At 39.8% G+C, this 26,770-nt stretch overlaps 1 protein-coding gene across 10 annotated transcripts in view; it reads left to right on the top strand.

The window, feature by feature from the left end:
- The first annotated feature begins 248 nt into the window (after positions 1-248).
- Positions 249-26,770, top strand: part of DOCK9 (dedicator of cytokinesis 9) — a 120,597-nt gene continuing 94,075 nt past the window's right edge. For 4 of the 10 annotated variants that reach the window (XM_069878801.1, XM_069878783.1, XM_069878756.1 and 1 more), the window contains exon 1: positions 249-362. In XM_069878801.1, coding sequence (XP_069734902.1) covers positions 249-362 — 114 coding nt within the window. Of the gene's footprint in view, positions 363-17,580; positions 18,177-26,770 lie in introns of those variants that run through there. The other 6 variants (XM_069878729.1, XM_069878720.1, XM_069878691.1 and 3 more) reach the window with 2 other exon arrangements.

Raw genomic sequence — 26,770 nt, 5'->3', positions numbered from 1 at the left:
GGCGCGCGTCCCCGCCCCCCCCCCCCCCCCCGCGACCCGCCGGCCGCCGCCGCCGCCAATCGAATCGGGCTCGTCCGGCGGCGCCCCGCTCCCTGCACGCCCCCGGCCCGTCCCCTCCCGCTCTCGCGTGCCGCCGTGTTTTGGGGGAGGAGGCGCCGGCGGCGGGGCGCGCGCCCTGCCCGCCACCCACCGGCTTCGGCGGCGGCGGCGGCGGCGGCAGCGAGGCTGGGGTGGGGGGGGCAGCGGCCATGGCCCTGGGAGCCGCCGAGACCCGCAAGTTCACGCGGGCGCTGAGCAAGCCCGGCACGGCGGCGGAGCTGCGGCAGAGCGTCTCCGAGGTGGTGCGGGGCTCCGTCCTGCTGGTGAGTCCCCCGGGCGGGGCGGGCGGTGACCCCGCGGGAGGCGGCGGCGGCGGCGGCGGCGAACGCTTCGATCCGCCCCGGGGTTGGGGGGGGCGGTGTGAGGCCGGCGGGGCCTGGCGGAGGCGGGGGGGGGGGGGGCTGTGTCATTGCTCCGCGCGGAGCTCCTGAGGGGAAGAGGGGGAAGAATGTTTCGCTGCCCCTCGTGGAGTTGAGGGGGGTAGAAATCGCGGGGAGGGCGCTCGCTAGGCCTGTCGGAGCTCCAGGAAAGAAGGTGTAGGGGGGTTGTCTTGTTTTCTTGTCACGGGGAGGTGTGTGTGTGTCTCGCCGCGAGGTTCAGCTGCTCTCCTCCCTCTCCCCCCACCCTCCGCAGAGCCCCCCGGCCCGGGTCTCCCCTCCCTCTTCACCTGCGGAGCGGGAGCAGCCGCCGCTTGGCCCCGTGAGACCGAAGCGCCTCCGAGTGCGAGCGCAGCGGTGTTTCGTCTCCGAGCTGCCCGCGGGATTTACGACTAAACCACCTCTTTTTTTTTTTTTTTTATTTTTCCGTTTCCCCGCTGCGTGCGTCCTGTAGGAAAAGAGGAGGCTGAGGGGAGACCTCATTGCTCTCCACAAGTACCTGAAAGGAGGTTGTAGAGAGGAGGGAGCTGGCCTCTTCTCCCAAGTGACAGGGGACAGGACAAGAGGAAATGGCCTCAAGCTCCGCCAGGGGAGGTTCAGGCTGGACATTAGGAAAAAATTCTTCACAGAAAGGGTCATTGGGCACTGGAACAGGCTGCCCAGGGAGGTGGTTGAGTCACCTTCCCTGGAGGTGTTTAAGGCACGGGTGGACGAGGTGCTAAGGGGCATGGTTTAGTGATTGATAGGAATGGTTGGACTCGATGATCCGGTGGGTCTTTTCCAACCTGCTGATTCTATGATTCTAAATGAGATGAGCGCCAGTGGGTGCGGGGGCAATGTTTTAAGCCTGCGGTTTGTCCCTGCCGCCTGTCCTGTGCGAGCACGCAGTAGTTGTTCCTGCCAGTTTGCAATTGGGTGCGTTAATTTAATTGAAACTGCTGAAATTGGATTTGTCTGAAGGTGCTCAATAGTGAACTCGGGCAGCTGGCGTGAAGAAAGAGGGAGGTAGGCGTTTTTGGCCTGGCTGTATCCAGGTGACAACATCTTAGGAGGCCTCAGTGAGGTTTTTTGAGAGCTTCTCTTCTGGCAAATGCATGGTATGCATTTGTTTTCCTTTGCTGTCTCCCAGGGGAATGTTTCAGTAGGTGCTTAACCCTGCGTAAGCAGAGTTTTTGGTGTTCGGGTTCCTTGTACTGGAAGCTGTTCTGTCATTTATTTTTCACTCTTACTAAGTATGGTCTTGTGTAATATTTTTAAACTGCTTGTCAGACCAGCGTTTGTCTTGTCATAACTGTGTGTTGTGAGAGTAACTAATGCTGTAGATTTATTGAAAAGACAAATACCTTTAATAAAACTATGGCTGTTAAATTAAATTACTCTTTCTGTGACCTACAGTTAAAAAAAATTATATAATAGATGACCTATTATGTATAGTTCAAGATCCATCCGAAAACATTAGCATATATATGTGTAATAAACATCCAGCATATTTTAACATTTCTTCCGAGATCAAGTCTTTTCTTGTGAGAGTGGAAGAAGGATATGTGTATATATATAAAATAAATATATAAATATATTCTTCTTTTTGAGGGAACATGACAGGACAAGGAATAATGGTTTTAAACTAAGGGATGTAAGGATGAAAATTTTTACTGTGATAGGGTGGAAACACTGGAACAGCTTGCCCAGAGAACCAGGGAAGGCCCCATCCCTGAAAGCATTCAGGGTCAGGCTGGATGGGGCTCTGTGCAACCTCATCTAGTTAAACAGGTCCCTGCTTCTGCTGGGGGTCTGGACTGGATGACTTGTAAATGTCCCTTCCAACCCAAAGCATTCTGTGATTCTATGAAAGGGATTTAGACAGTTTCATGACACAAATGTTTCTTTTGCAGTAATTGGTAACCCTGCCCTCCCCATGGTCCCCTTTTAGAAGTTTTTTTTCTTAAATCACTTGGGACCTGGTGTTGCTGAGATGAGTTGGAAAATATGTATCTAATTATTTAATTCATTCATCTGACCAAATACATAATATAATGTTATTCATTGTCATTCCAAGTAATTTTGCCAAAACAGCATATTCTGCAGAATTTTAGGGAGGTAAAAGAAATGATGCTGTGACGTGGCATGCTGGCTTGATCTTATTCTGGATAAGGTCTTCCATCACTATTTTAGAATGCAAAAATAGTGAATTAACATTTGTGGCGACTTAACATTCATGTTAGGGCTGTCATCCTTTTCTGTTACCTTGATACACAGCGCAAAATCCCAATCTCTGTCCCATAGTCTTGTGCTGAAGTTCACCTTCCTGCTTCAGGCATATTTTGCCCCTGCCATTAAGTCTTTCCTACTGTCATAAATGCAGTTCATTTTATCACTGAATGCCTATGTTCCTGCTTACACACTGTTTGAGTCATGAAGTAAAAGGCTAGTGATTGCAGGTTTACCTTTTTACTTTTTTTTCCTCCTTTGAATGTACTAAGTCTATTTGTTAAGTGTCGTGATATTTGAGATGAAATTGTACTTTTTTTCCCCCTTATTTTGAAAAAGGAGGAGTTAAGTGGCATAGTATTTCTTTTGATACAAAAGACCTTTAAAAGAAATTTACATCTATAAATTTGACAGATTGACCTGTTTGGTTTTTTTTTTTTTTTTAGAGCTTATGGGCTCTATTATCTGAAAAATCTCTTGGGCTAACCTGGTGAACACAGGATTCTTACCAGTTGCTGTGGAATTCTCTGTTCAGATGTGTGACTTTAAGGAAAAGACCCACTTTCTTTCCTAAGCTGTCTCTCAAAGACCTTTGATAGAGCACCCTGCCAGGATTTTTTGAACTGGATTGTCAACTAAATGTCTTGCTTAGGAAATCATTTAGCATTGGTGACTGATGTGATCTTGCTGTCATAACTTGTTCACAAATGAATACTGAAGTTTTTCAATCAATACTGAAAAAATACCAAAGCTGTTTTCTGTTAGCTAGGCTTGCAGTGTAGAACCTGGAGATGTGAAAGGATGAATTAAAACTAGCAGTTCTTGGTGGATGATTGCCTGGATATGAACAACCAAATATTGCTTCCGACTGTACATCTCTGCAGCAGAACGTTCTGAGCAGTGATGCAAATCATCCTGTCATTACTTGCAGTAGAAGATTAAAGTGATCTACTAATACCTCTGAGGTTGTATAGATTCTCTTAAGTTGTTGTGGCTGCTGTTAAACAGTTCCATCCATTTTTACAATCAACAATGCATTGGTAGGCTTAAAAAATAACAATCAATGTTTTCCATCTTTAAATGAGATTTATTAGATCACGTTTCTAAAATATGCTTGTCTTTCCTGCTTCGAGTGTTCTTAGGATCACACTGATGAAGGAGGACTGAAAATGGCATGTCAGTGTGGGTCCTTTCCAACCTAGTGATTCTATGATTCTATGATCTTAAATTTTCAGATTGCCCTTCATTGGCACTAACTAAAAGTTAGAGATTTTCAGCGAACTGATAGACTAAGTAGCTTGGCTGTGTAGTAAAACATTAAGTAGATGTGGTTAGCCAAGCTAGTTTTCATCACAGGATGAAGCAAGCTATCTTGTCATTCAACATCTCATACATTCTTTCTGTTAGATTTGGTGTAATGAACCAGCAAGTACAATTTGATTGGCTGAACTGAAAACTTTTTACTTGGTTTAATCAGCTTTTCACTGTGGTATAAGGCACATAATATATGTCTTGATGATTTGGGTTCAGTTTTTGCTGTTTTCTCCCTGGCAGGGGTATCCTTTATGTGTATGTTCTTGTGCATTGTTGATGTTGTTTTAACTTCACACTAGGTATGCGACTTATTGTGATGTTTCTGGCTGCTCAAATATGTTTATGTCTAAGGAGGAAGACTTTGGGGATGGCTAGTCTGCCTTTTCAACTAGCCATCTTACTAAGAGCAGTTTTCAGTGCCATTTTAGTACTATGTGTAATTGGAAGTGGTCTCTTTAAGTGGTGAGGAGTTACCCAAAGCACATTGTATACGGATCAGCAGCGCTGCTGGAGGGATGTGTGTTGTCTTGTTCAATGATATGTTGATAATAAACTGTCTCGGTGACAAAACAATGCGTTCTATCCTATATTAAATTAAGCTGACGCTTAAGGATAATAAGCACTTAAGAGAATGTTTGGCATACCAGATCTGATCTGCTTTTTACCTGGCTATCAATAAAATGCCCTTGCCAAATGTGTAGATAATGAAAATGTTTAAATATACTCAATAATATGGCAAAGGTCTTCCTCTGTGTTGAAATTAACATTGTACAGGAGAAACTGGAGATATGAGAAAACAGGATGAAATCTGAGTGATTCTCATGTTGTTCTGTGCAGCTGTCCTTTATGACTGAGTATTTGAAGGTGGAAATCATATCTCAATATAGTCTTGAGCTTTATATGTTAACTTTAGGTACATAGTAGAGCTCTTGATTTCTAAACTATTGCTGCAATACAGCTTTTCAGCTGTGGAGGAAAATCAGTATTGGATCTCCTAATGTGTTTTTGATCTCAAACTTGCTGTTTTTTTTTTTTTTTGAGGGAGACTTATTTGGTTTTAACAGGATTCCTGATCTCTGCTTTCTGTGAATCTCAGCTCCATAAAAACAATTGATAGGTGCACTCTATGCTTTATTATTACAATATTTTTAACATAGTGCTTTTCCAAGAATACTGGGAGGATTATGTATCATTCATTTTGATTTGGTATTTACTGTTCTGGTTTGTGTGTCCTTTCATATGCCCTGTGCACAGAGGGCTCGTGTGCTTTTCTTAAAGCAGCTTCTCTGTACGCAGTGAGAGGAGTATTTGGAGCCTCATTAACCGCGAGATTTCAGTTGCAGTGTTTGTGTAGAAAGAGATAGTTCATGGCTTGCTATAGGAAAGCAGAAATTAAGAAGTGATTAAAAGTGAAGGACAAGTGAGGACTGGGATGCTGGATACAGAAAAGCTGAAAATATATATGAGACTTGAGCTTTGTGAGATTGTATACGTGAGGAATTTGCAAGAAGCAAATCATTGTGAATGGATGAATGAAAGCAGACAGATGGGAACTGGCACTCAAGATTTTAAAGGAAACATTGTTTCTGACCATGAATGTCATCCTGACACATCTTAGCTTGGAAGAACTTGCTGCAGACGGCATTACTTGCTCAGTCAGTCTCTGAACTGTTGAACTTCTCCTTTACTTGGGGGGGGGTGTGGTGGAAACTTGATACTCAGCCCTGTTGAAGAAGTTATTATACTTTATGGTATGTAACGCTTACCTTTCCTAAAGGAAATAAAATTTGGCAGAGTGTGAGATCTTTGATAAAAGTGCTAATTTTATTTCAGCAAAGTGCATGTAAAAACCTTTCTGACTGGATACGAAAAACTAGTAAGAAAAGTATGTGTTATTTTTGGCAAGTCTGATACTGCTAGGAGATGACTTACTGCGTATGATAGACCTTCCTGTGGCTGTGAAGGTTCAGAGGCTATAGTACTAAAGTTTCTATTGATAAATACCATTAAACTTATTTGAATTTTAAATGTCAGTAAACTGTTTGTTCAGAAAGAGAATGTGGGGGGAAAATTATAGCTGAATTTCTGTGTGAACAAGAACTAGTCAACAACATTAGACCATTCTTGTTAGCTGTACCTTGTTTCTAATACAGCAAATGTCGTACACAGGGTGATACTGGATTGGGATTTCAGTCTATGGTGGCAGCAGCTCTCATGAAGTGCTGAATACTACAGCATGCCTACTCCTTCCTCTCTCCCTTTAAAACTCAAATCAGGATACATATTTGTATCTCAATGGAAGGAGAACTCATTACACTTGAATTTAAACTTGGGAATTTCACAACTCCGTAATTATTTTTTTCCCATATTGACGGTCTTGTGCAGTAAACTTAAAATCAAATATACCTTTTAAAGTCGTTTGGTTGTGCTGCATTGTGTGTCTATGCAAATGTTTCAAGAGGAAACAAAATTCATACATTTACTTTGAAAATGGAAAGGAAAAATTACTGGCAAGTCGTCGAAGCAAATAAGGGCAGTTTGGTTTTCCAGACAGCAAGAAACTTGGCTGTGGCTTTCTCAGAAATGTATTGCCTATGTTGCTTTTATTGAAGAATTTCTGTTAGATATGATTTGGTGCCAGTAGCTCTTTATAGAGATAAAGAAAAGATGTAGCATCTTCAGTGCTGGTGTTTAGGAAGCTGTTATTTAAACCTGAAATTTCTTATGGTGGTTGAACAACTTACCTAGTGATCTTAAAAAATACTGTACGTTAAAAAAGTATGTAAAACTTCCTTCCTCAGCTAGTGCTTATTTTCGATTTTGAGATTGAAAGTTCTCAATACTTCACCTGACTTACATACTGAAGACAAAAAGAGAGTAAAGGCGCATTCATTGTCCCTTGCCCCCCTTCGGCTGTATGTGTTCATGAAAAGCATTAATTTTGCAAAAGTTACACAATGGCTTTCTCATTTAAATATTTTTCAAATAACTTATAGCTAAATATGAGAAGATGCTCTAGTAATTCAGGGCATGTAACTTATTTTAGACCTTAATTTAGGGGATAGATAGGTTTGTGAAGGGAGGCTTACATTCTGTCTTAGTCCAAATGCACTGATGTACTTAGTATCTTAAATTTAATAATCTCTGAAATAGTCCTAGGTATTGCATCAGGAAGAAGCTATGGGATTTTTTTTTTCCTGGAAATGTCCTTACAGTTCTTTTCCTAATGACGAAAGTGAGCATATGTTATCTCAAAATAGAGACTTCCTGTAATATTAAAAAACAAACCCAAAAAACAAACCAAAACAAAATCAAATTGACAAGCATAACACTAGTCTTGGGGGCCTTAAAAACCAACCTGGTTAATGTTGTATACAAGATTTCTTGTACTAAGCAAGGGCCAGAATTTCACTGGTACGATGGACTCTGGTTTGGAGAAGAGCTTACTGAATGTCTAAAGGTCTTCAGAAGTTTGAGCAGAAGCTCTGAAGGGGGGTTTATGAAGAAAACTGTTCTGGAGTACAACGGTTTGGTCAGAGGAATCCAATATCTCTAGTGAGGTTGTCTTCTGCAACACTCCATTGTTACCGGTTGAGAGAAATAGTAGCTTTGCTGCAGAAGCATTAGGAAAATAAAAATCTTAATCTGACTGCAGGGGTAGGGGATGGGATTCTTTGCTGGCATAAGAATGAATAACTGCATCTGCTAGAACATTTTGTCATCTCATCTCTGTCCAGTGAATCAGACACGAGAGGAGGAACGGGGAGTCCAGATATGTTCTTCTACATTCTTCTACTGTCTCCAGTGATTGCTGCCTGGTTTGGAGACTCAGGCAGTTCGAGTGAGGGGAAAAAAATGAAAAAGAAACAATCAAGAGCCTTTGTTGAAAACTTTCCGGATCTGACCTCACAGAGTAGTGAAAGTAACGACTCCATTCTGTGACTAGTGCCCAGTTTAAGGTAGTAGTGTTTCCTTGGGACCATTGATGAATATCCAGATAAAAAATGCAGCCGGAAAGAACTTTCCATGGGATGTGGTGCAAAGTGGTGGCATGGTTTTCTCATACAGTCACAGGCTGGCTGAGACTTGAAGGGGGCATTTGAGGTCATTTGATCCAATGCCCAGCTTGGACACGTAGGACTGGTTGCCTGGCTTTTGAGTGTATCCAAGAATGGAGACTTCACAACCTCTCTGGGGAACCCATGCCAGTGCTTCATCAGTAAAAAAGTATTACCCTCACAATAAAACGTGTAGCCCCGTGGTCAGAGAGACCCACCTGTAGTTTAGTTAGTGCCCATTGCCTCTGGCCCTGGCACCTGGCACCGCTGAGAAGACCTTGGCTGTGTCCTCTTTACATCCTCCCTTCAAGTATTTATATACATTGTTGAGATCTCCCGAGCCCTCTCTTTTCTAGGCTGAACAGTCCCAGCTCTTTTAACCTCTCCTTATAGGAGAGATTTAGTGATTGATGGGAATGGTTGGACTTGATGATCCAGTGGGTCTTTTCCAACCTAATGATTCTATAAGTCTATAAGATGTGCCAGACCCTTCACCATTCTTGTCACCCTTTGCTGGACTCTGTCCAGTAAGTCCATGGCTCTCTTACGCTAGGGAGCCCAGAACTGGACTCTTCTATGTACGTGTTTTGAGGTGTTAGTTTGCTTTTTAAGAACAAATTAATCTTAGCTCTGTGTGCTGAGGAAGCAAGCACATTGCAGGCTGATTGAGACTGGAGTACTTGGGGATGTCTGTGTAAATCGAGGCCTTATCTGGAACTATGGTTTTAAGCCTTTGGGCCCAGGCCAAGCTTTGGTTAGGGGCCCATTTGTATTAGATGGCAAGCTAGAATTTCTTTCTGCTTACCAGCTGAAGGAAAGGATGCCAGGTAGCTTAATAAGGAAATTTGTTATTCAGCCCCTAGAACTGTTGTGTTAAAAAAGAACGTGAAAGTTCTGGATCTCTTTTAGATCTTCAGACAATTAAGAGGAAGGAAGAAATAAATCGGTTAAGGCTGAACACTGTCTGAAAATTCTGATTCACAGGGTTTCTGTCGAAGGGTTAAATGTAAGGTAGGCTTCGTTACACACAGTGTTGTCAATCCTAGTAGTTCTGGAAGAAATGTCAACTTTATAATTCTTAGCAAATCAAGGAGACATTGTTTAGACTGGCTAGACTGGCTTTTTTTCTCCTAATTAGTATTGTAGTACTCTGGAAAAGTTTCTTCTAGTAATGATTCTAGGAAATAATACTAGAAATTAAAAATTATGGGGCACTAAAATCAACAAGAGTATTCACTTATCAAAATGATACCTCACTCCTAAACATGTTTGGAATTTTCAGTGATAAATTAATTTATTTGTAAACAATGTTACAGTTTGGTTTACAGTTACAAGTTGATTTCAACTCCTTTTTGCAGTTTCTTCTACTAAGCAAAATAGTTCTTCACCAGTGGGAATATCAAGTGACCTCACTAAATTAGCTAAGTACCAAAATACTCTTTGAAACACAGCCCTTCTCCAAACTCAAACAGAACATGTGAAAACAACTCCAAACCCCCAAAGGTGAGGGCTAATGCTGATCCAGAGCTGCTAGAATACAGGGAAGCCTGTAATATAGATCCATGTGTGTAAATAAAGAATCCTTAGCTGCTGCTTTCTGTGCTTCTGAGTGCTTTTTGATACTCTGATGTAGATATTGAATTAAAAAAAGAGAGCGTGTTGACAGATACTGATCTAGGTTTGGAAATTTGAGGCACAGACTGAACTGCTTTTAGTACTAGCAGGTACTCTGTGGATGGGAAGGAAGATGAATTTGGGGAATTCAGAGGTAGGATAGGGTTTATGTTTTTACGTAATCCCCAGAGTGACTATGCATTATACTCAAAATGGATATTACTTGAGTAATTTTAAGTAGAGAAAACATTTAAATATCTGGTTATATCAGTGCAGTGTGTAATACTTATCACTCGTGAGAACACAAAAATTGTAATATGTTTGATTTCAGGAGCCTTCAGTATATGTGAGTTTGTAGAGAATGTGGTTTCAGCTTGCAAGTCCAGAGCCTCCACTGCCTTTGGACAATGTTTTGACATAAAGAGATAAGAGTTTGCTACCGTATTGGTTACCCGAGGCACAACTGCCCTTCATATATTGAAGGGAGTACTGAAACACACACAAAGAAGGAAAATAGAAGCTCCACAGAAGGAATTGGATGTTTTGAGTGGGAGAGGCACAGCCTAGTAAGATCTCATTTTAGCAGGTTTGGGTAGAAATCAGAAGTTAAATGGAAATGCTTGCTAGCGTTGTGGATATTAACATAGAGAAAAGAGGCTTTGGTTTTGAGGTGTTGAAAAGATACTTGCCCATTTTCCAATTTGATGGCATTGCCAATGCTATTACATGCTCTGTATTCTTTAATGTTGTGTAATGGTCCTTATAACCTTTGGTTTCAGAAGAAGCAGTGTTCTTCACTGGGGTGCTGATGCTGGCAGAGCAGAATCTGCTTGCCTTTCTAGGCTCGTTTGTAGGCATGGTTGTAAGTGACTACAGCCAGGCTGCAGAATAATTCTGAATTGAAGCTTTGTGAAATTAAGACTGAAAGTCACCTCATCTAGCCTGTGCCTCACTTGCCTCACAACAATGATGATGGCAAGTGATATTTCAGACCTCTTTCTGCCAGGCAGATTTGTAACCCAGTTGCACTGTCAGTAATACCCATGCAGCATAATGTCATCTGACTTAGTGGGTAGTTTAGCTGAAAATCATAGTAGCATGCTTGCTTTTAAGAATGTTCAAGGAAGTTTCACTCTTACTGTTTGCTAGTCCAAGAGGGATTTTAAATTCATGTTGGACCTGAAACGTCAGTGCGTTTAAAAAGAGCATTCAGGTTAATGAAGAGATGATACACGTCATAATTATTTGAAGCATGCTATTCCAGTTTCCTTCAGAAATTGTCTTGGGATTCTCACTTGCCAGGCTTGTTATCACCTTGTAGTTACTTGTCTGGTATTTTCTATGGTCTTAGGTGGACCAGTAATGTTACAGGTTAATTTCTTCCCAGAGTGTACAGCATAATCCAGTAAGCTTTTCCTCACATACTTTATGAGGTTTCTAATAGGGGGAAAAAAATTCCTGCTGTATGCAGTCTTGCTGGTAAAGTTCTAGGGACAAGACTTCCAGCATAATATTTTGGCAGCTAATGGTCTGCTGGAGGGGAAGTTGGAGCTTGTTCCTGACTGAGCTAGGAACAAAGGGAAGGAGAAAAACCTGAATCCGAATAACCTCTGCAGAGGAATTAAAAGTATAAAAGGATTGTATGAGCCCTGAAGTTTCTGCTACTCTCTATTGAACACAGAAAGGTTGCTAAAAACAGGGGGTTTAATATTTTTTTTCTCTTCTTCCTAGTCTACTGTTCTGTTGATCGTTATTTATTCTGGCATGGCTTCATTAGTGTTTCTGAAAATAATATCCTACAACTAGTGGCATATTCTGTAGTGGTCTAATAGTAATAGAGTTCTGTTGTGGTTATCAGTTATTTAAGAGCCTAGAATAATCACTTCAACTCGAGAAAGCTGTAAGTTATGTGACCACTAGATGGAGTTCAGCGAGTATGTTTCATTATCAGAAATTCTATGTTCTGTCTTGAAATATGAAACAGTTAAAAGGGCTAGATGTTTTGTGCCAGAGGCTTAACAATGTGTTCTCTTTTTTTTTTTTTAGTTTAGATTGACTTGTACAGCTTTAGAAAGTTCTTTGGGTTATTCTTGGTTTGTCTGTTCTCAAGGTATACTTGAGTTAAGTTTGAACTTAGGCAAATGCTTTACTGACAGCTCCCACTGCTCATCGGTGGATGAAAATGTGTTGTTACTCACGTAAGAATAGCCTTGTGAGAAGACTGACCTTTCTGCAGCTCTCAACTATGTGATCTAAAACTATTAGTTAAGATATTTAGCATTTTGTAACTAGCCGCGTTTTTAATTTGTGTGCATCTCTCCATCAGCATGTATGTAATATTGTGTATGCAAGACTTGGAATAGCATTTATTGGGTTATATAGTTTATACCTCCTTCCCACTTTTCTAAATGTGTAAAAAGCATGATAGGCACAAATATTCTCTTGTTTGTTGATTACAAGATACGTGTAGTATTAGCCAGCTATGACAGCTTCCTTGACCAGAGAGGACAGAACTAAGTCTTGCTCCAGTTTTCATAAGCGTTATTTTTTACTTTGGTATGATCTTTGCCATTGGAGATTTCTCATACGAATGATAAACTGCCTCTTGTCTTCAGCCTGGTGGTATAATTAGTGTTTCTAATGCCCCAGTAGGGTTTTTTTCTGTTCAATGCAAATATCATCTTAAAGTCTTGCATACTGTACAGATTCTGGGTCAAAATTGCAGGGGAATCCAAGCCTGCTATTCCTAAGACTTCCTCCTGGAGTAATCATACTGCTTTTCTCCTGAAGGATGGAATTCTCTTGGATCTCTTCTCTTTCTCTGTCTCAGTAGTTACTGTGGCTACCTAATGTAATACCACAGAATCATGGAAACTTATAGGTCGAAAGGAAAATCTCTGGAAGTCACCTAGAAAAGTCCCTTGCTCAAAGCAGGTCTGGTTAGAGCAGATTGCTCAGAGACTATGCCATTCTGGTTTTAATACCTCTGAAGATGGAAATACTTTAGCTCCATTTGTTGATGACTTTATGGTTAAAAAATTTTTTATGCCAATTGAGTATTCTGTCTCTGTTGCCTCTTGTCCTCTGACTGTACTTTCAACATGAGTCTAACTCAATCCTCTTTCTGCCTTCTGGTTAGATTGTTTCAGACAGCAATAAGATCTCATTTTAGCCTTCATTTAAGGCTGAACTATCCAATGTCTCAGTTTCTTGTTGTGGATCATATCCTGCCGTCCCTAAACCATCATGACAATTCTCCGACTGGCCTCAGTCTAGCATTTCAATATCTTGTGCTTGGAAGCCTGCTTAGCCTGTTCAACTTATGGTCCACCAGGACCTCATCCATATCCAGTCATTCACACCACATCTGCCTAGTTTGGCTGCAAGGATGCTGTGGGAAACTGTGCCGGAAGCCTTGCTTTACCAATGTTACTCAATGTCCATTGCTATCTCAGTGTCTGCAGAGCCAGCCATCTCATCACAGAAGGCAGATGGGTTGGTCAGACATAATTTGTCCTTGCTAAGTTCACGTTGTCTACTTAGAACTACCCTCTTATTCTTTATATATCTGGAAATGGCTCCCAGGAAGGTTTGCATCATAATTTTGCCAGGGAATGGAGTGAATCTGACCAGCTTGCAGTTCCTCCTCTTTGCCATTCTGGATTGCAGATATGAGCGTTACTAAGAACAATCCATATCTAAGCACAAACTCTGCACTAGTTTTGACAGATGAGATGCTTAGGAGTTTTAGTCTAAAGACAGTAGAACTCACTGTTGTGGCCACAAAGCAACTTTTAGCACAGTTCATTCTTTCCAAACATGAGTTCTTGAAAAGAATTATCTGACAAAGCTCTCCTCTGAGATTTGCATGAAGCAGTCACTACAGAAACAGTCCTTACAACAGGAACCAGCACCTGAATTTCCTTCTTTCTCTCCTCTAGAAACATTCCTAGCATCAACTGTTGTATATACGCTTCCCTCTTGCAGGGCCATTGGATCTTTGGGGGTTTTCTGCAGTATAGCTTTATCAGGCAGAAGTGAGTATGTTGGATTTGATATGCTGTCAGCTGGTTGTTAAGGTATCCTAAAGAGTGATAACTGATGTTAGTTTTAATGTCTTTGGGCTGAGGAGGCTTCAGGCCGGCATCTTTAGCATTCTGAGCAGATATACAGGCTGCTGCCAGATGGAAGGTAGTTCTCCAGCTACGGATACTGTCATATTTTATGAAAAGCTGAATGCACTTGCGATATGTTAAGATCTTGAAGGAACCAGATGTTCACTCCTGTCAAGATGTCATCAGTCTGGGCGTGTTAAATACCAAGGCCAACTTTGTAGATAAAAATGTAAGCACCTGCTTCTAACATTTATAAGCAATTAAACATATTTTTTCTTATGCTGGGACTTAGATGCTTGAATCCTGCCTGAACTGTGTTCTTGTGTGGATATGTGTCTGTGTCATTGTGAAATGCTTTGCTGTAGCGATGCCATGTCTGAAGACAAAATGTCCTGTTCTTTCTAATAATATATTCAGTTGGAAGGTCTTCTGAGTTTAATCTGTACTCTTTCAACTGTTCAGTTTCTACCTGGGTGCCTCTAATAAATTAATAGTTTGCTAATAAGAATTATATAGGATCCCCTGAAGATTTTATAGCAACCCAGGTAATCATTCCCTGAAGACTTCTACCTTTGTAAGCGTTAACCACTGTCAAACTGAAACTTGTAAACGTTGGTTAGAGCTGTCTGGTGTCTAGCAGGCATGTTTACTTTGTACCTATGTGATTATGCTTGCTGGAACTCATTTGATTGCCAGAGGATTGCTTAACATGTTGATTTGGAGTCCTCCTGTTCCCAAGTAAAAAGTGATTATTAGACACCTACTGTAATTGTAGGAGGGATGGTGGTTAGACACTTAAAGTAATTGTCTAACCGTTAAACTGTTGCCAACAAATTTTGGAGGGGAACTAGAGCTTCGCTATTACTTGTCCAAGAGAGCACATCTCATAAAGATATGATAGTGAACAACTTAGAGCTAACATGGCTAATTAATCTTTTCGTCTTTGGGAATCTCATGGTGCAGTCGTCGATATGGATTCAATATAGCATACAGCAAGGAACAGCTTGTTGCTCCCCATATAAACAGGCAGTTTGGCTTAGGGATGTAGTGTTTGCACTAATTCAAATAGCTCTTTTCAAGTCTGCGTGCTTTCTGGGGCAGACTTTTTATCATAAACCAAGAGAAGACAGACATTAGTGGTCTCGTCTTAAAAACCTTCCTTTCCTCTCCTCAATTCTTTCTTACAGAAGAGACCTTTTTCCATAACCCAGGCTCAAGTAAAAGCTTGCAATGTCTAGCTGGCTCTTCATATCATGTACAGTCCAGGCTTATTCATATGTTGTTTTTTTTAGTTCTGTTCTTTTACTATTGGATTAAAACTTCTGTCTACAATAGGCTGTCCTTTAGCTCTCTTCAGTTGGTAGGAAAGTTCTGTCAGACCTTAGCAAGAAGTTTTCCGGCCTCCTGTTTCACTTTGAGATGTAATACTGTAATGGATAATATTATATTGTATTACTTTTCTCTCTGGATGTTCGGTGCTTGTGCAGTGTGGTTGCTCGTAACAGTTGCAGGAAATCTGCTTAGTCAACCTGGAAACTTCCACTTTGCACCAAGTTAATGTCTTGGGGGGCTGGGGGGAAGTCTGCTTGTTGGCAGACTGCTTTACATTGCATACTATTCAGATTTCTCATAATATAAATATTTAAGCATCTGCTCAAGCTCCTCCTCCATGTCATTTTTTCCCACCTCTCAGGTCCCCATATTTATCTCTCTTTGAAGCTCTGTTTGGAATGCTTCTTATGTCATTGTTGTTATCACAATGTTGATCCAAGTCAGTTTCAGTTTCCCTTTCTAAATTAGTGAAGAAGTATGATCCTAAATTTATTCAATATATAATTAGAATTAAGTTTGCTCTTAATTGGTTTCAAATTATAACACCTCCCAGAGTCAGTTCCAGCCTGAATTAGTCTACAATTCTGTCATCTGCTTGTCTTTCCAAATGAAATTTTTTGTCTTAGTGTTTCTCCACATCCTACGTAGTTCCTTAAAAGTGAGATAATTTTCTAGGCATTTGAAGGAACTGTGTAGTCCATGATAATTTGTTGTAAACTGACTTTATCGTACTCTCTTAGGGCATGAGCTACTTTTTCCACATCTTGCTGTTTGCATTTCCTATTATACCGTCTCTGAAATTGAATGGAAAACCCTCTGAACAGTGCTTTGCTTTTTTTTTAATGGTCTCAACTTTTGATACCATGTTCGGAACGTGAACTTTGTCACGTCTCTGTGTTCCTACATTTCAGATGGGAATGAAGTAGAATTCTGCACTAGAAACACTTAACTTGAATGTTTTTTTTTTTTGTAGGTGCCTTCCATGGTCATTTCCATGACTGTGTACCTTCATATTTCCAAGGATATCTTTATCCAGTGAGTGTAGCAGAATATTTCCCTCACTGTCCAGCTTCCTGTATTTGAAGAGGGTAGGATAGGTAGAGACACTGAAGAAGGAACAGAGACATTGCTGTTCAAGGTTTGTGGTTTTGTACTAAGTATGAAGGGCAAAGTATCTTTGCCCTTTGGAGTAGAATTTATACATGTTCTTCATCATTATCTTCTTGATTCTTCCCTCACACAAAGCTATTGTTGACAGAATTTCCTTGAAGCAATCTGTATTTCTTACAATATGGGGATTGTGCGAACTGCTGCCTTTGAGAATACGAGACTGGCAGGAACTACTTGGATCGCTGTCAAATATTGATTTGGGGTTTTTTTTATTTAAAAAAATCAATGTATCTGCATGTTATGGTGTAGTTAGGTTAGAAGTGTAATGAGAAGCATACTGAGATACATTAACTAACCAGATGTTAGGGAAAAAATGCTAATAAATCTTGAACATTTCTTCTGAATGTCTCATTATAACATGCCAGTATTTCCTTGAGATAAGTTAATTTCCATGGGGACAAATCTGTAGCTGACATCATTAATCTGTTTATTCCCTCCCTTCATGCTTCACTTAAGTCCTTTTAATTTATCGTATTTCAATTCTATTGCAACAATTTTGAGTTTCTGAGTTCACTCTTATCCATTTTTACAATTCAGTAAGTAAATAAGCAAATAGGTCTCGGTGCTTGTGGATTAGCGGAAATATAAAGCTAGTGGGCAGTCTCCTATAGCATGGTTGATGATATAGTGTGGATTGGGATGGTTACTTTTTATAAATTCCTTGCCTTTAAAAGTATTTTAGAAGTGTAACACTACATCTCGGTGTCAGGTAAAGATATCAGGTCAAGATATTTACACGCTTGTGTGACAGATACAGTTCAGTATGTAGAGTAGATTCCTGCTGTGATAAATTCAATCAATACAGGTGTGATTCACCAGAAAGCTGAGAAACTTACATACTTTAAATTTCATTCTGTATTTTTGTTTTAGATGTGGATCTTAATCTGAACTAGATACTCTGCTGTGGGTTTTTTTCCCTTTTCTTTAGACTATTGACTTTTTGCAGTCAAGGACTAGAGAAAGTCAGTTTCTGGCAGGTGGGAATTGGCTGATAGCACGTGAGAAAGAAAGGGAAAAGTGAAGACAGCCTTCAGCTCCCTTGTGGTTTTCCTGAACTGATAAGAGCATGCTGGTAACATAGATTTGATTGAAATACACTTACATAACACACTATTTTTCACCATAGCAGCAATGATTTAGGACTTTTCACCTCATACTTTGAGGTTTTTATTTTGAGTTTTTTTGTTTTAAACACTAAAAAGCACATGTAGGTCAAGCAAAGAAATGTTTGCCAGTACAAACTCTGTGCTAAGCATTGTGGGAGAATGCTTTCTTGCAGCAGATGAGGATTCTTTGTGGCTGGCGGCAGAAACTGCAGCAGTATCTTTGCAGTTTCCTTTCATCTTTGATTGTGTTCTAAGGATCTCTGAAATACAGAAGCTCTTTCCCTGACCCTCTGCAATGCCTTTTCATCTCTGCTGCGGAGTATAGCACATGCTGAAAGCCTTCTGTCTCCTAGAGTTGAGTTATCCTTTGCTTTTCATCACCCTCTGATTTTTGTCATCTTCGGCTGGATTTTTGGCAGTGCTTGGCTTAGGCAAATAGGATTACATCTCAGCAGCTGATGGTTTTTAGTCGAGGAACATACTAAATGTCGGACATAATGAAGATTGTACAAGGAAGTATTTCTGCAAAGCACAGGAAAATTATTCGAGTCGAGCAAAGGAAGAAGACATTCTGCAAATGCAATCGGGGCTGCTAGAAATGTAGAATTCCACGGATTTGGAATGGGTTGCACTACAAGCGTGGTTCTGTTTAAAGGCATTCGTACAGTTTTTGAAAGAAACTGTGGTTATATTTGCAAACAGCAAGGGGAAAACAATGCCCTTGAATACACAGCATTCAGCCTGCCAAATGAAGATTCAGGAATATTGATTCATTCATCCCTGGTAAATACAAACTTGTTTCATTAATAATTTTATCTGTTAATTGAAAGCTAAACTAAAATGAGGGTATCATGTTTATATAACATCTGCTACATATAAACATGAATATACCTTGGTCTGATATTGTAGGTTGCTTAGTGCATGTATGTGGCATGTAATACACGTGTGCATGCAGCTGTAGTGGTTGAGCTTAGGATTCACATTCAGTATGTCATTTGGATTTGTACTGATAGTTCTGAAGAATATGCACTCCATTAAGAGCAGGCAATCTTCTATAACAATCCTATTTGATCTTTCTAAAGATACTCTTGGAATGTATTTGGCACTTCAGTTGAAGAGAAACAGATGATTGTTATTTGGAAAAACTAAGGAATGCATTGTTAGGAAAACAGTAACACAGGATTTAATGTTTATTTTTTCAGATGGATTTCAGTATATTTTTTTTCTTTTTTTCCCTGAAACTATTTCTGTTTAGGTTACTGAAAGGGATGTGGTATTCTATAATAAAAAAATGGTTAAAGGGAATAATAACTGTTTTCTGAACCTGCTTTGCTCTCAAAGGCTTTTTTAGGTGTTGCCTGATGTGAAGAAAACAGGCTTTAAAGCAAGACTGTCTTCTTTGTACCCCCAGGTTAATGACGCATTTGTGCATCAGATATATTGCATTTAGGCTTGAGGGGGTGGAATTGCAGTAGCTAATGTGTACCATTTGCTTCAGAATTGGACTAGTTAAGCATTTAAATATTTATTTTAAATAATTTGGGGTTACTTGTTAATTGCCTTGTCACTGTCTAGATAGTTGGAATGCGAGGGGTGTGGTACGCTGAAATAACTGAACAGATTTTGACAAGCTTATAGTGCCTGCTGGCGAACCACAGTGTGCAACTGCAGTTACAGAAAGCCTTTAGAAATCTCACTAAGCTTTGTTGTCTTTGCTGTTCAAATTATTTCTTGCTGAACTCAAGCGAAGAAAAAAAAAAAGGGTGTGTACCTATGTATGCATCTGTATGTGTACATATACACACGTGTGTATGTGTCTGTGCACACATGTATGTGTGTATGTTTATGCACATGGCTACACACACATAAGCTTCCAAGAAAGAATAGAGAATAATCTGAACTGTCCACAGATGTTTAAAATAACTTAGAGTGTGTATATATATATATTAGCCTTCATCATAGTATTGCATTTCATAAATCCTTAATATGGCTTGATATTAAAAATAAAATGGCTTCCTCTAAGTATTGGAAGCTTTTTTACACTGTTAGCCATTTTTAAGTTAGCCTCACACAGATAGTTATTAGACATTTGTTAAACTCTGGACAATGAATGCTTCCTATAACTTTTTCACTGCATTGAATTTAAAACCTAACATCTTTACTGGCCTTAAATTCTATGTATAGCGCTACATGAGTGAAGGAAGAAATACTTTTTTAAAAAATATAATAATTCTTATCTTAACTTGGAGGCTGCAGTGAAAATTATTTTATTTGGTTTTGCTTTTTCCTCCTTCTTTTTTGTTTCCTGTGGCATTGTTCCAGCAATAATTTCTTTTTAATTTAGCCCTACAGACTTGTGTGCAGACTAGCAAGTTGAAACACAAAATATTCTCAGTCTGCTATTTCCAGCTGAAGTTCCACATCTGTCAATTAGTTGGGGTTTTTTTTAAAACTCTAACATTTCATGATACTGGGATTTCTTTTATTTTCCTGTATGGCTTTGTAGGCTTGGTTTAACTGGAAATAGTGGATCAAGGTAAGTTTTTTTTTCCTGGGATAAATACCTGAACGTTAGTATGGAAGAGTGTGTAGAATCGAGGGGTCAGAATGACTTCCTGCTCGTTTTACTGGATTGATGTAGTCCATAAGATCAAAAGTCCGAATGACAAGAAAACAAATAGGGACTTCATCAGAAGCTCTCACTCTTTGTAGTCAGAGCTGGCGCTGGCTGTTGCTTTCTGAGATGTTGTCTGAGGCTGGGGAGCAGTTGCTACTGCTTTGCCCCTGAAGAGTGGAAAGCAGGATTCTCTGAAGAGGGGGAAAGGTACTGCAGTCCTAGTAAAAGTGACAAGTGATTTTATGAAACTTGTCTGAGTTTATACAGAGAACTCTTAAATTACATAATTTTCGTATGCTTTGTTCTAAAAGCTAATTTGGCCAGTGGTTCTTCCTCTGAAAGGTGATTTTTTTTTTAGGAGAAATTATCTCGCTTCTCCCTGAGAAGTTGTGCAGGGAGATGAAGACTGCAGGAATCTGCTTCCTTTGAAAAGAAGCTGGATAGCCAAGACCAGAAGGCTCTGGCACTGTGTCACTTCCATGTTTTTTCTTTTATTTGGGTGGGGTTTTTTGCAGCAAATGTGAGGGTGTGGATTTATGGCGTCACCTGTTTGTTTCTCTGCTATAACATGTATTTGAGCTGCAATTTCTTACCTCTGCCTTTTTGGCTGTACCTGCTGTCTGGCCTGTTTAGCTGTTTTGGAGCAAATATCTCCTAATGCAGAGCTCTTGTCAGAACACCAGTGAATTTCAGGAAGTTTAAGATGACATTGCAAAGCCAGTGTTGAAAATCTGTGAAAATTTCTTGTGAGCAGAAGGCTCTCAAGAACCAGTTCTCTTTGAAGGGAAAACCTGCTGTTATGTGGAGAAATACAGTTTAGGGTTAGGGTAGAAGTAGTTGATTTAGCACACGTTTTTTCTTATTTAAACTATAATCCAGAGGTTAAGAGGTTATATCTGAAGCCTTATTAAATGTAATTAAGGCTTTATCTTAAGCTGGTCTGCTCTTTTGCATGAAGGCAATCAAAGATTAAATGAAGCCTGAGTGAGAATGTCTTCTCAAGAGTGTAATTTATTTCTATCTATCTGATTGTCTTTCAAACTTGCAATAAAATGCTGCTTCTTATTTTTGGGGTGAGAACGTTTCTAGCCTACCACGTACAGTTTATCTTGCTAGAACACAGGGTTTCTTAGGGTCTTTAGGTCCACAGTAGTAATACTATTATAGTAAAAGATTATAAATGTAGTTTGAGACATTATTAAAAGTTGCATCAAAATTAATGAAAATGTATTTTCCTCAAATGTCCACCTAGAGCATATTTATTTTCTGCACATAATAAGAAACCATTCTAATTTGCTAAGTTTTGTATTAAGTTGAAGGATATAGTTTCAAAATATTGCCTTGTATGCTAGTTACTTATATCGGCTTCGTCTTTGTATGTTTTTTTTAAGATCCGTTCTTAGCATGATGTTGCATGTTATTTCTGCTGTGTTGCAGTTCCTTAGATTTAGGAGGGGTTTTTTGTCATGGCCTTTATTTTTATATTTAAATTCCATTTTACTGGTAATCATTGTATAACCAATCACTATCAGAGAGTGAAGTGTTACTGTATGGTTTAGGGCCTAAACAGCTGTTTTGGATCATAGAGAGAAAATCAACAAAGGAGAATCATGTGATGACAGTAAAACTAACAAGGTTTTAAAAGTTTGAGGGTTGCTAATGAGCTTGTTGAAATATTCAGTAGAGCAGTCTAGGCGAGTGTTACTAGCCAGGCTGATGGAGGAGCTAGAAACTTCTAAAGTGAGTCAGGCTGAGGTGAAGGACAATCAACTTTTTTTCTTCTTTGTATTTGTCTGAAAGTTGCAGAAAGCAGCATGGTTTTTACCCATGCTTGAGATTTTTTTGCTCTGTTTGCTTCTTATTGCCTGTTTAACACTGTGGTTTCTGTTATTAATCTTTATAACCTTGTAGTTATAACCTTGATAAAACTACTTCAAGTAGTTTAGTAGCTGTAGCAAGTGCAAGATGTGGCCTAATAATTTTAAATAGTCTTTTTTAAAGTCTGATGTGGACAATATAATTTGAATAGCTTTTACTTAATTCATGCTTACACAATTTCCAAAAAGAAATGCACGACATCTTGAAATATATGTCTGTCCAGTTTTTAATAGGATAGATTTAAGTTTTCTGGAAATAGAACCACCATCCTTATATTTTAGTAACTGCAGTTTCCTAGTCTGTGTAACCCGTTGACTTGACACCAACATTGTCATTAGGTGTTACTGAGTTTTTGTGTGGCTGCACATGAGTCATTTGGTTTATTAATAAACCGTGACATCTTTAAGATATACCAGAGTCTGTGCATGTGGGAAGACTGATTAATGACAGCAGTGAGCTTTGTCATTCTGGAAGTAATTTGACAGTAGACATTCAAGTTGCAAATATTTTGATTTCAGAATAGCGTTAAATCATACATGTCTGATTTTTAAAAAAGACTTTGTTTAACATGTGATGTGTTTGAAGTAAACCTTAAAACATTCATTTATTAAAAGGCCCTTCCTTGCTATCTGAATTACGAAATTGTATCAACTTGCTTTTTTTTAAGGTAGAAAAGGTTAGTAGAAATAAGATGGAAATGTGTAAAGGTTCTAAGGAAGTCATTTTGCTGTGTAAGTGGTGTTATTTTTAATGGGCTTAAACAGCTTATGCAGCATTTCTCTAATGGCGTGCAGATTATTTGTATGGCTTAGTCTGTTGTTTCACTCATAACTTGCTTCAGCTTGTAACTGTATTGTGAATGGCTTTTATTCATTAGCAGCTGCAGCATTAGACCTTATTAGGCTTAATAATGAAGAGACAGACGTGTTTGAGTACAGCATCTAACTGTTTTGTATTTTTTCATGGGTCACTTGCATGAGAACAACTCTCATCTCCTTTCATCTTACTGCTTTGGATGCATAAAAACCTGGTGTCTTACCTGCTGGCTGGCAGTTTGGGCTAAATCTCCTGATGATTTCTATAGCTTTTTTTTGTTTGTTTTGACTTTCATTAGGCTCCTTTGTGAAGAATGCTCAAAAGACCATCTCTGGTATTGCTCTGCCTTCGAAGGAGGGCAAGTTGCATACAGATTTACCAAATGTGTAGTTCCTGTGTCAAATGTGATACTTTGAAATATACATGTGAGAGGATTGTCAGGCATGGGTTGGCAGACGCTCAATGCATTGGCATGCAAAGATAAGATTAAGTGTTGTATCTTCAGGAAAAATTATTTAAGACTGAGGATGAAATCTGAGGATAGTTGGTCAAGCCAGTAGGCACAAGCCATTGTTCATCTGTGACAAGACAGGTTGAACTAGCACAGAAAGAGATCCTACTCCAAAAATACAGCATTAGCTTGCATCCAGGTAGTAAACATGTTCCCTTTGAATATACCAGTAGTGGAAGTTGGGGGAGATGCTTCAAATCCAAGCAAGATATCAGGAGTGAAAGGAAAAAAGTCTCTTCTCTCTTCTTTCTTCCTGGAAGGGTTGGTAGAGTCATCTACAGATGCAGATATCTTATTCTATCAGGAAACTAATGCAACTGGGAGCTGGGAGCGAACTGCTAACTCTCATGATGCTCGTTTCTTGGAACTCTACAGTGTGAAGTGAGACTGGTTTGTCTTTTAGTTCATAGGAAATTAAGATGCACTCTTACTTCAACCCAAGGGCTGGAAAGACCTCTGCCTTATGCTTACTTGACACAGAGCTGCTTCAGTTTGAGAGACCTTCAGACTTGGGGGTTTGACTTGCTTTTTGTCTTTGGTTTGGTGTGTGTGCTGTCCTGTTAGTTTCTAATAACTGTAAGGTACTGTCCAGGTAGGAAAAAACCCTATCTTTTTAGTCCAGTGCTGTTCTCACAATCAGTCTGTTTGTGTATGTCCTGTCTCTAAGGAAGTATGTCCTTAAATCCTTTAGCAAAAGTGTGGTTTTAGTCTTGAAGTCTCCTACCCTGACTTAATTGTGCTGATTTTTTTTTCCTTCCTTTTTCTTTTCTTACCCTGGGACCATAAGGAAGTCAGCTGTTCCCTGAAAACAGAAAGGTATCTACTAAGCTGGTATGAAATGAGTCACCAGTGAGTCAAGCAAGTGCATTTTAAGTTGGTACTTCATAGATAACAGCGTGTAAAAGCATGACATGGACAAGACTTAATCTATGTTTTGCTTAGCTCCACTGTGATTTTAAACTTATTTTAGTTTGTTGTGGTTTAATCACAGTCAGCAGCTAAACCCTGCACAACCGCTCATCCCTTTCTGCCCCCTCAGCACACCCCTCCCACAGTGGGACAGAGGGGAGAATCAGAACAGTAAAAATGAGAAGACTTGCAGGTTTAGTTAATGACAGTTTAATAGGTAAAGCAAAAGCTGCATGTGCCAGCAAAACAAAAATAAGGAATTCATTCATTGCTTCCCATTGGCAGGCAGGTGTTCAGTCGTCTCCAGGAAAGCACAGGTCCATCACACAGAACAGTTACGGAAAGACAAAGGCCATCACTCCAAACGTCCCCCTCTTCCCCTCTCCTTCTCCAGCTTTGTACTCTGAGTATGATGTCACACGGTATGGAATATCCCTTTGGTCAGTTGGGATCAGCTGTCCCAGCTGTGTCCCCTCCCAGCTTCTAGTGCACCCCCAGCCTGCTCACTGCTGGGGTTGTGCGAGAGGCAGAAAAGGTCTTGATTCTGTGTAAGCTTCCCAGCGGTGACTAAAACATTCCTGTGTAATCAACACGGTTTTCAGCAAAAATCCAAAACACAGCCCCATACCAGCTACTTCAAAATAAATTAGCTCTGTCCCAGCCGAAACCAGTACGTTTGTATTTGTCACAGAGTAATAAGCATGTCCAAACTAAGGTACTGTATCTTATTGGACAGGTGGTAATGTCTAGCTGAGTGATATTAATGAGATACGCTATGTTGGTGTTAACAACTTCAGCCAAAGTCTTATTTCATGAAATAAAGAGCTTTAAAAAAATAATTATTTTACAAGAACATTATGGACCCAATAGAGGCTCTGACTGGGAGAATCTTTTAACTTTCTGCTGCCACTAAAACAGGCAGATCATTTTTTAACTCTGGCTTCTTGAGGGGTGACACAGATGTGTACATTGGTGGTGTGATTTCTCATCAATGCAATCTACTCGTGATAAAGACCTCCTCAATGTGGTATCTCAGCATCTTTGTCTTGCCCAGGCTACTTGACTGTCCCTCATAAAAATTGTGTTTTGGGAGTCTCTAATGCAAAATTTGAGATTTGTATCATTAATTTTAATATGAAGAGATGTCCCTCCAAAGAGGGATTGTGATTCTACCTATTCCAGAATGGATGTTTTTTCTTTGCCAGCCCCTTATTCCTTTTCAGTCAGAATGATTTTCTTGGTAAAGAGTGTACTCCTGATTAGTGGGACTGCAAGTTACACATTTGTAGTTATTTGCTGTAGGAAGAAATGAGTCTCATTAAAGGACTTTCTTATGACTTTTTGTACTTCATCTGAATGTCACATGTATGCCAGGGAATCACCAGATGAATTGCATACTATTGCATGTATTCTATCAGCTGTCAGCTGGCTGAGCCATTCTCTTGGAACTTGTGAATATATTCTTCCAGGGCAAGCACTTATCTGTTGGTCACTTACAAAACTTGGCAGCAATAAGATATGTATAGCTGCGGCGCTGAATCTTCCACTGATGTCTGAAATGTTATGCATTTAATACAGCTGCAAGGCAGCCTGCCAAGTGTGGGAGGGCAGTGCTAGAGTGTCTCTTACTAATACAGATGAGACCAAGAAGAATTGGCTTTTAGTGGTGCTTGTCCTTCTGCTAAAGTGGGTTCCTATTGCCTTATAAGCTACTGCTTTAAAACATCCAACAAAACAAAGCATCAAAACCCTTTCAGCCATCCATCCTTCTCATTTTTGAAACTTATTTCTTAAGAGATGCTGCGAGTCGTCAGCAAATTTAAAGATCTGCAGAGGACTAGAGAACAGATGTGGAGTTTTAGTAAATGATGTTGTCAAATCCTTCTGTTTTCACACACACAGGACATGCAAACCTACAACAGGATTATTCCTTCCTCCTCTCCTCCCCCAGCTTGCGACAGGTTAAGCAATAGTTCTTTTCCTAGAACAGCCAACAGAGACCAGTTTGGCTGTGATTATAGCTGGTAGATTTAGTGAATGCTGATATTGGTTGCTGAATAAGGTTTAGTGATTTTTGATGCAGGTTGTAAGTGGGACTTGGAGTAAAAGAAGTACCATCAAACCAAACTGCTTGAGTTTTAACCTTTTCCTACAGTGAGGCTGGGTAGTCATCCTTTCTTGCATCAAAGTTCAGAGGAAATGCACGTGTGCTGTTCCCTTGCAATCGCTTACTCTTCACTATGTGGTATTGTGCATTAGGAAAGCAAGCACTTGGAGTGAAAAGTGATTTAAAGGAATAAGAGGATGTATGTGGGAAGCTTGTCTTTTCAGCAGCAAATTTGCTGGATGAGTCACTCGGGGATGCTGAGAATACTGGGAACATTTTTACCTGTGTAATTTTGTACTTAGGTAATTCCTGAACAAGAAGAGAGCCAACTATTTGACTATTGAAAATAAGATGAAAAGTACTGTTGTTAAAAGTACCATGAGAAGCTCTTCAAGACAATGTGTTTGTAAAAGGTGAAATGCGTTGTTTTCATAATAATCTCTTTTGCTGATAGGTCTCTTCAGCTAGTTTTTGCAATTTTGTGAATCGTGTTGGAAATGCAGTCAAATAATGTTGGTGCGGTGACATTCTTTTTGTAC

Source organism: Phaenicophaeus curvirostris, chromosome 1 (genome assembly GCF_032191515.1).
Source record: "Phaenicophaeus curvirostris isolate KB17595 chromosome 1, BPBGC_Pcur_1.0, whole genome shotgun sequence".
NCBI lineage: Eukaryota > Metazoa > Chordata > Aves > Cuculiformes > Cuculidae > Phaenicophaeus > Phaenicophaeus curvirostris.
This window is presented reverse-complemented; position numbering and strand designations above follow the sequence as displayed.